This window comes from Oncorhynchus kisutch, linkage group LG9 (assembly GCF_002021735.2).
Source record: "Oncorhynchus kisutch isolate 150728-3 linkage group LG9, Okis_V2, whole genome shotgun sequence".
NCBI lineage: Eukaryota > Metazoa > Chordata > Actinopteri > Salmoniformes > Salmonidae > Oncorhynchus > Oncorhynchus kisutch.
This window is the reverse complement of record NC_034182.2, coordinates 81877-97223: the sequence shown is the minus strand read 5'-3', so window position 1 is coordinate 97223 and position 15347 is coordinate 81877. Positions and strand designations below refer to the sequence as shown.

The following is a 15347-nucleotide window of genomic DNA, read 5'->3' as shown; positions in this document are numbered from 1 at the left end:
GAGAATAGTAGCCTTGTATTACCAGACTGATTACCTCTGAGCTATGGTTGTACGAGGTTAGGAAATAGGTGAATATAACAAAGAAACAATGATCATGGCTTTTAAGTTTGGATTTGAAGGATGTACTTTTTGTCCTGTGAAAAATAACCTAAAAAAATTAATAAACAGAAGTGGTAATAAACATGAACATTTTCTACCTAACTGATAAATCCATACAGGAACTGAGGAAAACAAAACATCCTGGGATGATTACCTTCAAATGCTTGTTAGGAGCACAACTTTGTCTCCACCTAGTGACAACATATCACCATAACATACACTATATCCACCACAACTAGACGATTCAACCCAACCACAATCTTCCACAACATTAATAAATAATCTTATAAACAGTAATTTAATCAGTAATATAGTATTATATTTATTGAGTAAAGTTTAGAAACCATTTATGTCATCATATTGTATAGAACAAGTCATACAGTTCATCCCAATACCATTGTCACATCAGCTTTGACAAACACTTACATTTGAGTAATTTAGCAGACGCTCTTATCCAGAGAGACTTACAGGAGCAATTGGGGTAAAGTGCCTTGCTCAAGGGCACATTAACAGATTTGTTTACCTTGCAACACTCTTAAAATATAGACTACATGTCGCTGAAGATGAATGTGTCCATCCATATGCACTTCTTTCAAACATGGTCTGTGCACGTATAACCTTCTTCATATCTCAGAGTATAAATATCAACATTTTATGATGTCTTAAAGTAGCAATAGTCATATACTGTAACAAAACATTCAAGACCTTGATGCAAAGAGAAGGGCAGGGAATAATAATACCAAACCACTGAATGATGTAGGAAACACAAAGAAAGTTTATCCGGTTAAAGACTACCATCAACATTAATTCAAAAGCTATTATGACATTGTTGTTAAACAGACAAAGGCATACATTGAGTACTACAGTCTACAGTATAGAAAGAGCCCAGATCATATAGGTTTTATTATATATTATACATACTATAATGTTATATCATATTTTGACCCATTTCGATTAGAAAAATACATGAACAAGAACAGCTTTCTGTTGGTCACTAGGAGGAATAGAGAAAATACCATCTGTATACGTGTCTTCATCTCTTGGAAAACAGCTAAACATCCATAGAACCTTTGACAAAGGATTGTTGTCATTGTATCAACTGGAATTGGTCAGCTGACTTACCAGCACTCCTAAAAAACAAAGACCCATGTCCTATCTTGGTAATGGGCAACCAAAACTATTTGAATGTGTCCTTGACAATAGTCAAGCCAATGAATGCTCTCTTTGAAAGTGTCCTCTTGTGGTAACGTGTCAGACATTTTCTAAGTCGTAGTAAACAATAAAATGTAAATATATCTTCTGTCTTCAGAGGAATGTAGTTAGTCTTTAGAAGCAGTAGTCGATGCAAGGCTGCCTGGCTGCTCCACAACCAATCAGCCAGAAATTGAGTTGCAAAATTTCGGCAACATTCAAGATATTCCCTGGTTTTCCTGAAATCTCAGTTGGAGGAATCCTGCAATCTGGAGGGAATAAGCAGACAATCCGGAATCTCCCAAACAGGATTTCTGGAAAACCAGGGAATTTATTGAAAGTTCTCCAAATTTTGCAACCTTACACATTATACTACAGGAGCACTGCACAGGAGTATATACCAATATCTACCACTGGATGGGGATACTAACCCACACCAGAGGAGAGGAGTCAACCATAACCCCTGAATCCTAATCTTAACCAGTAGCGTGGCAGAGAAAGATCTGACCCTGTATCAGTGGTAAATGACACGTTTCTCCAGCATAATAAAAGTGGTCGTAAAACAAGTAAATTGGTTCTGGTATTGAAAGATGAGTGGTAGGTGTATATGGTACTGCAAGAAAGGCGATTTCGTCAATATCAACACCTTTAGCATAGCATACAACACAGAACCAGATTTGTTAGTCAAACTACGGAGGCAACACATACAGAAATGCTGCAACGTTACTCTTAGCAGCGTTTAGTGCTATTTTCATTCATATCAAGTTTTCCCCATATCGGCTTGATTATTCTGTGGATATCAATCAACTCATGATTGTTTTCTTTGTGACGTAGATCAAACATCGATGACCATGGGATTCCCTTTGTGGTGAACCATTAAAATTGGTGTAACATTGAAAGAATGCGTGATAAAACAATGACAGAGGCACGTTGTGGGCCACATCCGTGACACACTGGATATAGCACTAACTGAATAACCCTTCGTAAGCAACAACACCATGAGAGTGTGTACAGTACAGTTGATTCTCAGTCACAACCACTTCGGGTTGCCTTCCAGTTGTGTGGAATGTTGTGAAAACTACAGTAAGGATTTGACTGTATTGACAACATACAGTAAGAACTACCTTAAATAAACAGCAGTAGGTTTATGACAGAAAAGAACAATACCATAATACCAAATCATCAATTCTTCATTGGCCTTGTCTTTGAGAGAGGGGGGGGGGCTGTGCATGCATCCAAGCTAAAGGAGGGGTGCAGAAGGATCCAGGAAGGTCCAGGCAGGGTTGGATCATAAGGTTCAGAGGTTAGGAGGGGTTATAGGTCAAGGTTGAGTGTTCAGCAGGCATCGTTGCTCCCTGGCCCATGAGGCAGGATGGTGTTGGGGGGGCTTGATGGTAGGGTTCAGTAAGGATCCAACTTAATCCTTCTGTGTAAGCAGCATGTGAACACCATCCCACAGATCTGAAACACACACAATTGTTGTGAAGGTCAATCAAGGGTAAAGGTGAGTCGTCATGGTAGCATAGTGGGATAGCATGAGGAGAGTGGGTTAGGGGTGAGGAAGTGTGTGGTTACTATGGGAACAGGAGTGCCGAGCAGCCAGCAGCAGTGGTGTAATTGGGCCTGTGGTGAATGTTAAAGCTCCCACTATGACTGTTGTTGGAGAGAGATAATCTGTGAACAAACATTCATTTAGCAACTTCCATTTTTCAAAGGACATTTCTCTGAAGCCCTGCCAATGTTCTCAAAACCATAATGTAGTGTTATAATCCATTAATAATTAATCTACTAAAAATCACATGAGTAAACTGAGGGAAAATATTGGATACAATTAAATTGATGTTTTACAAAGTGAAGAATGTTTTATGATGTTTTGATCATTTTCTGTGAGGCATTTAAAATAATAAGAAATAACAAATTATTAGTGTGTATGGACACAAGGAGTGTGGCATTTTGGAGGTTTGTGATGCAAAACATTTTGCCTAGTGCACTCCAAATTCTCCCACTTGATATTTCTTCTCCTTAAGTATTCTATAAAGTACATTCAAAGCTCCACTTGTGAGTTGGACTGCTTTAAGATCCTATGAATACTTTGTGTGTAGGAAAAAGAAAGAAGTGAAGTGATGCTGGGATACAACAGACCTGTGTAGGTACTTTGGTTGATCTGAGAACAATAAGTCATTTTCAGCTAGCGGCAGGACGGTCAGAGAGCTTTAGTTGGCGCTTGTTTGGATGAAGGAGCCGACATCAATAAGATGAGATTAAGGTAGAGAAGAAATGAGAGGATACAACAGGCCTTGACGCACACAACATAGCAACACACACACTTGTGCTTTCACTCTGCCAAAAGCCTTAAACTGTCATTATTTCTAACAAGATCATCCCACGTCATCACTATTAAGGGATAGGGCATATGAAAGGTCTCATTGATCTGTGAGACAACAGCAGAGTTACAGTAATACACAGGGAAAAGGCTGAGAGGTTAGGACTTAGATGAGGCACATTCGCTGGACGGGTGTGTGTGTGTGTGTGTATGTATGTGTGTGTGTGCGTATGTGTGTGTGTGTGACGGATGACAAATGACAAACAGAGGAGGGCTGAGATTCAATCAACGGCCCCCCTGCAAGTCTTCTCCTCTCTGAGGGTATTATCGACCGGGGTCACAACATGGGGAGTAGATTCGTCAAAGAAGGCCTTGGCGGCTCGGCACTCAGGGCGGTTTTATGATGCCTCTAACCCTGCCAGCACCACTAAGAATTCAGATGACAGAGTGAGGACGTAGAGAATGAAACTCACAACTCACAGAGAGATGGAGGGAGCTGGAGAAGGAAGAGACGGAGGAGGGAGGAGGAGAGACGAGGAGACAGGGGATCAAGGAGGAAACGGAGGAGGGAGGAGGGAGGAGCAGCCGGGGGGAGGAGGGAGGGAGGAGGAGACAGAGGATGGAGGACAGAATGTGCTAAACTTCCTTTCTGCTCGTTAGTTTAGCATTGGGAATGACAAGGAATATATGGAAAGTAGTTTCAATGTGGCAGGTGAAGACACTGACAAGAAATAAGTTATCAAATGTGCTGCAATCATAAGAAACTATGAAGAAAGAAATCATGAAGAATACATTTAGCAGGTCTCTTTTCTTATTATTACCCAATTTCAGATGATGAGAAATGTATTGTAAGGGTTTCTTTCAAATCTGGTCCAGCACAGCTGTCATTCGCGTTTATTTGTGGGCATTAATCTCATAGTCTAGTCTGTGGGAGCACTTCAGTGAACTGTTTGTTTGTCCTTGGATTGTGGATAATGTTGTCAAGCCCTTTCAGCCATGCAAAGGTCAAAGGTCAACATGCATGTGTCGGTCAGCATGGTGTCCCTATTGGGGTGGGCGTTGCTCGATGGTACCGAGAATAAAGCATAGGCCAGGCAATATAGCATGCATGATCTGTGATCAACTGTCTCTTTGTCTTCTTCACACACACACACACAGAGATACGTGCATGCACACACTCGCACACACACACACGCACGAGTGCGCACACACACAAACATGCAGACAACACATATCTACACAAAAGACACAATCAAAAAAATGAACACATAGACACACACACAGAACACATTTCCCACAATGCCCTCCAACCTTGTCCCGTCCCCACTGAGTGTGACCAGACAGAGGCTTAGCCAATCACACGGCAGAGAAGTCCTCCTCCTCTTCTTTATACAGCAGATAGATAAAGCAGGCCGTCAACATGGCCCCGGCCAGCTATAGAGGTCACACACACACAGACATACACACACACAAAGAAATACACGCACATACAGACATACATAGACACAAACGTAAACACACACATGCATTCACACAGACATACATAGAGATACACACACATACACACACAGAGGGGTTAGTGACCTGTATTAGACAAAGTATACGGGAACACTGAAAGAGGATAGAGACTAAATTGATTAGCGTAATTACAACTAAGAACAAAGGTACAGAGACTATGACTATTTCAGTTATTAAAGACAGAGAGGAACAGTTGACACAGACTATGACTATTTCAGTTATTAAAGACAGAGAGGAACAGTTGACACAGTTGACACAGAGACTTTGACTATTTCAGTTATTAAAGACAGAGAGGAACAGTTGACACAGACTATGACTATTTCAGTTATTAAAGACAGAGAGGAACAGTTGACACAGACTATGACTATTTCAGTTATTAAAGACAGAGAGGAACAGTTGACACAGTTGACACAGAGACTATGACTATTTCAGTTATTAAAGACAGAGAGGAACAGTTGACACAGACTATGACTATTTCAGTTATTAAAGACAGAGAGGAACAGTTGACACAGACTATGACTATTTCAGTTATTAAAGACAGAGAGGAACAGTTGACACAGACTATGACTATTTCAGTTATTAAAGACAGAGAGGAACAGTTGACACAGTTGACACAGAGACTATGACTATTTCAGTTATTAAAGACAGAGAGGAACAGTTGACACAGACTATGACTATTTCAGTTATTAAAGACAGAGAGGAACAGTTGACACAGACTATGACTATTTCAGTTATTAAAGACAGAGAGGAACAGTTGACACAGTTGACACAGAGACTATGACTATTTCAGTTATTAAAGACAGAGAGGAACAGTTGACACAGACTATGACTATTTCAGTTATTAAAGACAGAGAGGAACAGTTGACACAGAGACAGTACAGGGACATCACTGACAGAGTGACATTACTGACAGACGGACATACAACTAACATACAATCAGTCAGAGACCTTCAAGCCCAATAGTGAAGAGCCCATTTAGATCAAAAGCTGGTCTAAATGAGTTTGGGACAAGATGGGTGATTTGTCAATGGATCACTAACACATATTAAGGACATAGCTACAGCTTCAGTAGTTATCTTATCTTATGCTTCATATATGTATGTGGGAAAATGTCAGCGTTTTATTTGGGAATGTTTTGTCTAATAGGGGGGGGGGTCTTTGGGCTAATAAAACATTTGTTTTTCTTAGGAACCCCAAATTCCCATGTCGCCAGTCTCCACGGTGACAAGATCACATGACTCCTCTGTGGAATTCCAAGAGAAAAGCTATGGGAACACTGAGAAGAGTGGGAACCCTGGTTGGTTGGAAGGAGTAGCCAAGAGGGAGCCAGTACTGTATGTTCAGGTTTGGTCTAAGCTAGGGTTGGGCCGGTATATGATTAAATCTAATATCATGATATTTGACAATGACGATATATCGTGAAGTGCAAAACTATACTTTATCTAAAATGTACAAATCAAAACGGTGCAGTTTTATCAGTTAGGCTGTATCAAAATGTTCAAGCAAATCTAAATGAATGTTCTCGCCATACAAAGATAATTTATGGAGAATATGACAATAATATTGTAAATAAGCAAAGAAATGACACAGTCTGGAATTATTAACAGAGTGAAGTGGTACCACAGCTAGATTGGAGACGTCCTACTCCTGACCGCAAAACATCTAGCCTGGTCCCAGATGTGTTGATGCTGTATATAACTGACTGATATAGCATGACGAGAGTTGGCTAGAGAGCAAAAACTAAATCTGAGATTTGGCCACTAAACATCACCGGACTGCAATAAGAAACCTCTCAACCCGAGCATCACATCCCAAGCTTGACGAAAACACCAATCTATGAACAGCATTGGCTGAACAGTAAACCATTCTCAGAAGATTTTCAGGAGATCGTTCCATGCTGGGGGATGGAGAGTCCAGTCCCTGTGGAGTTTATTTTCAGAGAGCAGATCGATGGTGGAGAGCAGCCGCCCCATCCAAGTGTTATTACAAAGCATGCTGGGAGAGAAAGGTATACCGTTTCCTGTCCATGGCCCCATCTCAATGTATCTTTCCTTGATTGTTTACTTCCTATCTCCTCACTTCCTCTTCAAAACACATTGGTCTGAGGGGGGGACCTTTTTCTTCCGATACTGCTGAGAAGGGTTAGGGTTATATCGATCAGAGACGTTATGATACTGCTGAGAAGGGTTAGGGTTATATCGATCAGAGACGTTACGATACTGCTGAGAAGGGTTAGGGTTATATCGATCAGAGACGTTACGATACTGCTGAGAAGGGTTAGGGTTATATCGATCAGAGACGTTATGATACTGCTGAGAAGGGTTAGGGTTATATCGATCAGAGAAGTTATGATACTGCTGAGAAGGGTTAGGGTTATATCGATCAGAAACGTTATGATACTGCTGAGAAGGGTTAGGGTTATATCGATCAGAGACGTTACGATACTGCTGAGAAGGGTTAGGGTTATATCGATCAGAGACGTTACGATACTGCTGAGAAGGGTTAGGGTTATATCGATCAACGACGTTACGATACTGCTGAGAAGGGTTAGGGTTATATCGATCAGAGACGTTACGATACTGCTGAGAAGGGTTAGGGTTATATCGATCAGAGACGTTATGATACTGCTGAGAAGGGTTAGGGTTATATCGATCAGAGACGTTACGATACTGCTGAGAAGGGTTAGGGTTATATCGATCAGAGACGTTATGATACTGCTGAGAAGGGTTAGGGTTATATAGATCAGAAACGTTACGATACTGCTGAGAAGGGTTAGGGTTATATCGATCAGAAACGTTACGATACTGCTGAGAAGGGTTAGGGTTATATCGATCAGAGACGTTACGATACTGCTGAGAAGGATTAGGGTTATATCGATCAGAGACGTTACGATACTGCTGAGAAGGGTTAGGGTTATATCGATCAGAGACGTTACGATACTGCTGAGAAGGGTTAGGGTTATATCGATCAGAAACGTTACGATACTGCTGAGAAGGGTTAGGGTTATATCGATCAGAGACGTTACGATACTGCTGAGAAGGGTTAGGGTTATATAGATCAGAGACGTTACGATACTGCTGAGAAGGGTTAGGGTTATATCGATCAGAGACGTTACGATACTGCTGAGAAGGGTTAGGGTTATATCGATCAGAGACGTTACGATACTGCTGAGAAGGGTTAGGGTTATATCGATCAGAGACGTTACGATACTGCTGAGAAGGGTTAGGGTTATATCGATCAGAGCCGTTACGATACTGCTGAGAAGGGTTAGGGTTATATCGATCAGAGACGTTACGATACTGCTGAGAAGGGTTAGGGTTATATCGATCAGAGACGTTACGATACTGCTGAGAAGGGTTAGGGTTATATCGATCAGAGACGTTATGATACTGCTGAGAAGGGTTAGGGTTATATCGATCAGAGACGTTATGATACTGCTGAGAAGGGTTAGGGTTATATTGATCAGAAACGTTATGATACTGCTGAGAAGGGTTATATCAATCAGAAATGTTATGATACTGCTGAGAAGGGTTAGGGTTATATCGATCAGAGACGTTACGATACTGCTGAGAAGGGTTAGGGTTATATCGATCAGAGCCGTTACGATACTGCTGAGAAGGGTTAGGGTTATATCGATCAGAGACGTTACGATACTGCTGAGAAGGGTTAGGGTTATATCGATCAGAGACGTTACGATACTGCTGAGAAGGGTTAGGGTTATATCGATCAGAGACGTTACGATACTGCTGAGAAGGGTTAGGGTTATATTGATCAGAGACGTTACGATACTGCTGAGAAGGGTTAGGGTTATATCGATCAGAGACGTTATGATACTGCTGAGAAGGGTTAGGGTTATATCGATCAGAGACGTTACGATACTGCTGAGAAGGGTTAGGGTTATATCGATCAGAGACGTTATGATACTGCTGAGAAGGGTTATATCGATCAGAGACGTTATGATACTGCTGAGAAGGGTTAGGGTTATATCGATCAACGACGTTACGATACTGCTGAGAAGGGTTAGGGTTATATCGATCAGAGACGTTACGATACTGCTGAGAAGGGTTAGGGTTATATCGATCAGAGACGTTATGATACTGCTGAGAAGGGTTAGGGTTATATCGATCAGAGACGTTACGATACTGCTGAGAAGGGTTAGGGTTATATCGATCAGAGACGTTATGATACTGCTGAGAAGGGTTAGGGTTATATAGATCAGAAACGTTACGATACTGCTGAGAAGGGTTAGGGTTATATCGATCAGAAACGTTACGATACTGCTGAGAAGGGTTAGGGTTATATCGATCAGAGACGTTACGATACTGCTGAGAAGGATTAGGGTTATATCGATCAGAGACGTTACGATACTGCTGAGAAGGGTTAGGGTTATATCGATCAGAGACGTTACGATACTGCTGAGAAGGGTTAGGGTTATATCGATCAGAAACGTTACGATACTGCTGAGAAGGGTTAGGGTTATATCGTTCAGAGACGTTACGATACTGCTGAGAAGGGTTAGGGTTATATCGATCAGAGACGTTACGATACTGCTGAGAAGGGTTAGGGTTATATCGATCAGAAACGTTATGATACTGCTGAGAAGGGTTAGGGTTATATCGATCAGAAACGTTATGATACTGCTGAGAAGGGTTAGGGTTATATCGATCAGAGACGTTACGATACTGCTGAGAAGGGTTAGGGTTATATCAATCAGAAACATTATGATACTGCTGAGAAGGGTTAGGGTTATATTGATCAGAAACGTTATGATACTGCTGAGAAGGGTTATATCAATCAGAAATGTTATGATACTGCTGAGAAGGGTTAGGGTTATATCGATCAGAGACGTTACGATACTGCTGAGAAGGGTTAGGGTTATATCGATCAGAGCCGTTACGATACTGCTGAGAAGGGTTAGGGTTATATCGATCAGAGACGTTACGATACTGCTGAGAAGGGTTAGGGTTATATCGATCAGAGACGTTACGATACTGCTGAGAAGGGTTAGGGTTATATCGATCAGAAACGTTACGATACTGCTGAGAAGGGTTAGGGTTATATCGTTCAGAGACGTTACGATACTGCTGAGAAGGGTTAGGGTTATATCGATCAGAGACGTTACGATACTGCTGAGAAGGGTTAGGGTTATATCGATCAGAGACGTTACGATACTGCTGAGAAGGGTTAGGGTTATATCGATCAGAGACGTTATGATACTGCTGAGAAGGGTTATATCGATCAGAGACGTTATGATACTGCTGAGAAGGGTTAGGGTTATATCGATCAGAGACGTTACGATACTGCTGAGAAGGGTTAGGGTTATATCGATCAGAGACGTTACGATACTGCTGAGAAGGGTTAGGGTTATATCGATCAGAGACGTTACGATACTGCTGAGAAGGGTTAGGGTTATATCGATCAGAGACGTTACGATACTGCTGAGAAGGGTTAGGGTTATATCAATCAGAAACGTTATGATACTGCTGAGAAGGGTTAGGGTTATATCGATCAGAAACGTTATGATACTGCTGAGAAGGGTTAGGGTTATATCGATCAGAAACGTTATGATACTGCTGAGAAGGGTTAGGGTTATATCGATCAGAGACGTTACGATACTGCTGAGAAGGGTTAGGGTTATATCAATCAGAAACATTATGATACTGCTGAGAAGGGTTAGGGTTATATCGATCAGAGACGTTACGATACTGCTGAGAAGGGTTAGGGTATATCGATCAGAAACGTTACGATACTGTAAACGACATGAGTTTCAAATATGGAAATGTGAAGTGCACATTTGGACTCACGGGTGTGTGGTTTGCTTCTATGACATCAAAGCATTATTTATTACAATCCTCAACGTCTCATCTTTCGGAACATGTCTACTCCTCTCGATTTACAGCATTTCTCTCACTCAGACAACAAATGTGCAATCGTAGCCCAGGGACAGGGGCATCTTCTTGCTCAAGTTAACGGCTGTCAGTCAAAACCCATACAGAGCTGTGAAGCAGAGACCCAGAGCTCTGAAGTCAGGTATAGCATGTTACTGTACAGCCACTTCGTTCCAATTCAGGCGCTTATCAATGACAAAATCTGCCATTTTGAAGCCGTATACGGGATGACAGGGGCTGTGAGTGGATTGGGCTACGAGCTTGGTCCATCTGAGACCGCAGCAAATCAAATCCCAGAATGTGAATGGGATCAGATTACAGCTGAGAGGATATAGGGAGGTAGAGTGCATTGAAAGGTTGTCCGACCGGTAATAGGAGTTACTGGATGCATCTTTGATTAGATTATGGCCACATTGATGTTTATTTATTTTTTTAAATTTGGAAAGCCTTTTATCATGTGGATATATTTTGAGACTGATATAAAAAAATATTTAAAAAAATTCTTAAGCAATCGTCTCACCTCTTAACCCGTTACTCTACTAAGAGGAAGAAGCAAAGTTAACCTCGCCTTCTCCCTCTCTTTCTGTTCACAATCTCCCCACCTATCCATCTAGATACTAGCTAGCATTGAAGACATTTCAACAGCAAGGCTACCAATATCCACAGTAGCAGATTACATCCACTATTACACTACATTATATTGATATCCACAACATCGGTGATACCCCAAATCCCCCCAAAACTAAATGATACTTTGTGATAGTCTGATAGTGATAGCTTGTGTCTGTTGTGAGGTGCTACCACAGTACTGAAATATAATAAGGCCTCGTCATTTCCTGTTAATAAAGACACTGGCCAGTGTTAGGGGACCGACCTGTAGACAGGCCACTCCTATCCCCACAGCTCCGATGATCAGCAGGTGGTCAGCCAGGAACTGCTCCAGCTTGGTGATGCAGCCACCCTGTGGGGCAAAGGTTACAGGTCAGGGGTCAAATCACTTCACTTCACGCACACACGCACACACACACACACACACACACACACACACGCGTACATTATGAACACACAGACACACCTGATTGATGTAGTCAGTGTCTATCATATTTGGATCAATCCAATGCTTTTAAATCCTTGAGGGGGTGTGAACAAGGAGAATTTAAATTGGGCTATGCTCTTCATTTACCATAGTATTTTTATCAACCCTACCCTCTCCAGCTTTTTCTGTCTGTCTCCAAATTGCTGCGGCAATTGTGTGTGTGTGTAATACAGAGTTACACTGCAGAGAACAAACTACAGTAAGATAAAGGACTTGGGCAGTGTAAAGATATGTTAAGGTAATACACAACACAGAGGACTAAAGGTAAAGAGGGAATTAACGATGAGTGAAAGTGTTTTTTCTGTAATAGGGAATGAATGATCAATGGGTCAGAGACATGGGAGGAATGTGTCTATACATTGAGCCTGAAATAGGATACTTGTTATTTGGCCAGTGGCCCAGTTGATTTGCAAGGAATTCTAATTGGTCAACCCCAGGCTAGGGTTGGGTTATAAACTACATCCTGTCTCTTTGTTCTGTGGAGAGAATCACTGAGGACAGGGAATAATGAACATCTACCTCTCAGCATAACATCTATGATTTTTCCTCTTTGAATAAACCTATTTTTCTCCCCCTGATTTGCTTTGGTGTCTGTGTTATTGAAGAGTAATATCAACTGCTAACAGGCAGCCTGAGAGAAGTAGAGAGAACAGTGGGATTTATTAGGCCTCTCTCAGGAGGCTCCTTCTCTGACCACACACACACACACACACACACACACACACACACACACACACACACACACACGTGGGTAGAGGGGGCATTGAGGAGCCATGGCTGGATGGAGTGCACGTACACATCCATGTGCAGTAACCTCCGTACATCCAGTGTCATACTGTTTTACCAAAGAGCTTTGACCGAGTAGGTTGTTTCAAGCCATGTTGTGAGTCACAGTTCTGAGGACATTTTCAGAAACATCTCAGCTTCCTAGACAAGTGAAAACACATTGACGAGCACATTTTCAACCCAAGTGTTTTCCGAGTGTGTGGGGAGCTGTCAACCACAGCTGACTCCCTAAATGCACAGTAAATATTTCAGGTCCACCCATATAAACTTTGTTTAATTATAAAGAGATTTTATCAAAGTTGCACTCCTCTGAACTGGAGTGACATTGACAAGTGGAATGATGATAGCGGGAACCAAGGAGCGAGACGTGTGTGTGTGTGAAAGAGAGAAACAAGCACAGACTTCTCCTGCTTGTCACAGATAAAAGCGAAAGGAGCATCTCAAATATTGTATGAAATATTCTCTTACGCTCTCAGCCCTTACTGATCAGAAAGCCTGTCAAGTAGAGAAAAGTTCTTGGCTAAAGTGACTTTCCAAACCAGAGTATTTGACTGTTTCAGTTTCATTGACAGAATAAGAAAGGAGACAGTTGAGCTCTGAGGGACATGTCATCTGTCTGTCTCCATTTCAGACATTAGAAATCATTTGATGCCAAATACAACCATCTGGTCCTGAAATATTGATCAATTGTTCCATGTCGAGATTCATTCATTTTTTAAAAAGATTTATTTGAAGGAATATTTTAGGATCCAACTTGAATAAATAAAATATGAACATATGAACAAATGGTTAGATGCTGTCATCGCTATGAAATAGAATGACAACATAACACATTTTTACTGTGGAAGAGTCCAGTTATGACACCCTAAAGTCTGCTGGAACCCATTTGGCACATATTTGCTGTTGAATGATGATTTTCCAATGGTCCCACCCACCTCAGTCTTGTAGATGTTGGAGGGGTGGTCTCTGCGGCCACAGAGGGTGGTGATGGTCTTACAGCAGCTGTCCGGGACCACCCTGCCCTCCGACACAGCCGAGGTCATGTACACACTATGCAGCCAATCAAATGAGTTGTTGCTGCCACAGCACTTGAACTGACCAACAGAAGAAGAAAAGTGGAATTGTGTTTATCATTAGCTCCACTTAGTTGATGTCTGAAAACCATCACATCTAATTCAAATCAATCAACAACATAATGAAAAGGCAGAAAAAATACACATCACAAAAAACATTTGTAAACCAAGTAGTCATAAATACGTATTACAGACTGCATGGACATCTTGCATCATACTGTACCCATATAGTGGATGTGACCTCGCATATGAGTAACATTGAACCTCACATGCTTCAAGGTGAACAGGGATGATTGCGTGTGTGTGTGTGTGTGTGTGTGTGTGTGTGTGTGTGTGTGTGTGTGTGTGTGTGTGTGTGTGTGTGTGTGTGTGTGTGTGTGTGTGTGTGTGTGTGTGTGTGTGTGTGTGTGTGTGTGTGTCCTACAGCAGTTTTATCAGTTGAGTGTAACAACTATGTACCATAACTAGTATCAACCAGCTTTACCACTGGTGCTCCTGTCCCTTCAAGAAAAACTAAGCAAAGGCTAATGGGAGATTGAGTCCCTACATCCTGCTGTAGTCTGTCCACGGCCAGGGTGATGGCCTCTTTCCCTGGCTGGGCGTAGTTCTCTGTCATGGTCTCATTCAGGTGCTGCTTCAGCTCCTCACTGAGCTAGGGGAGGGAGGGAAGGGGGAGAGAGGGTGAGAGAGAGAGAGAGAGAGAGAGAGAGAGAGAGAGAGAGAGAGAGAGAGAGAGAGAGAGAGAGAGAGAGAGAGAGACAGAGAGAGACAGAGAGAGAGAGAGAGAGAGAGAGAGAGAGAGAGAGAGAGAGAGACAGAGAGAGACAGAGAGAGAGAGAGAGAGAGAGAGAGAGAGAGAGAGAACACCTCAGTTAGAGTGGCAGAGGAGAGTGAAGTGGGGTTGCCTTGCTTGTGTGATCAGGGCTCAGGATTGAGATCAGGGCTCAGGGTTGAGATCAGGGCTCAGGATTGAGCTCTGTCTGGAGATCAGGGCTCAGGGTTGAGATCAGGGCTCAGTGTTGAGATCAGGGCTCAGGATTGTGCTCTGTCTGGAGATCAGGGCTCAGGGTTGAGATCAGGGCTCAGTGTTGAGATCAGGGCTCAGGGTTGACATCAGGGCTCAGGGTTGAGATCAGGGCTCAGGGTTGAGATCAGGGCTCAGTATTGAGCTCTGTCTGGAGATCAGGGCTCAGGGTTGAGCTCTGTCTGGAGATCAGGGCTCAGGGTTGAGCTCTGTCTGGAGATCAGGGCTCAGGGTTGAGCTCTGTCTGGAGATCAGGGCTCAGGGTTGAGCTCTGTCTGGAGAAGAGGGCTCAGGGTTGAGGTCTGTCTGGAGATCAGGGCTCAGAGTTGAGGTCTGTCTGGAGATCAGG

At 42.3% G+C, this 15347-nt stretch overlaps 1 protein-coding gene across 3 annotated transcripts in view; it reads right to left on the bottom strand.

Annotated features, from left to right (window-relative positions):
- Positions 1 to 396: 396 nt before the first annotated feature.
- The window catches only part of tspan11 (tetraspanin 11), a 41714-nt gene continuing 26763 nt past the window's right edge, over positions 397 to 15347 (bottom strand). For 2 of the 3 annotated variants that reach the window (XM_031831406.1, XM_031831407.1), the window contains exons 5-9: positions 14522 to 14626; positions 13837 to 13995; positions 11894 to 11980; positions 4925 to 5047; positions 397 to 2751 (exon numbers count right to left, since the gene is read on the bottom strand). In XM_031831406.1, coding sequence (XP_031687266.1) covers positions 4970 to 5047; positions 11894 to 11980; positions 13837 to 13995; positions 14522 to 14626 — 429 coding nt within the window. In that variant the 3' untranslated portion in view covers positions 397 to 2751; positions 4925 to 4969. The remainder of the gene's footprint in view (positions 2752 to 4924; positions 5048 to 11893; positions 11981 to 13836; positions 13996 to 14521; positions 14627 to 15347) is intronic. The other variant, XM_031831408.1, reaches the window with a different exon arrangement.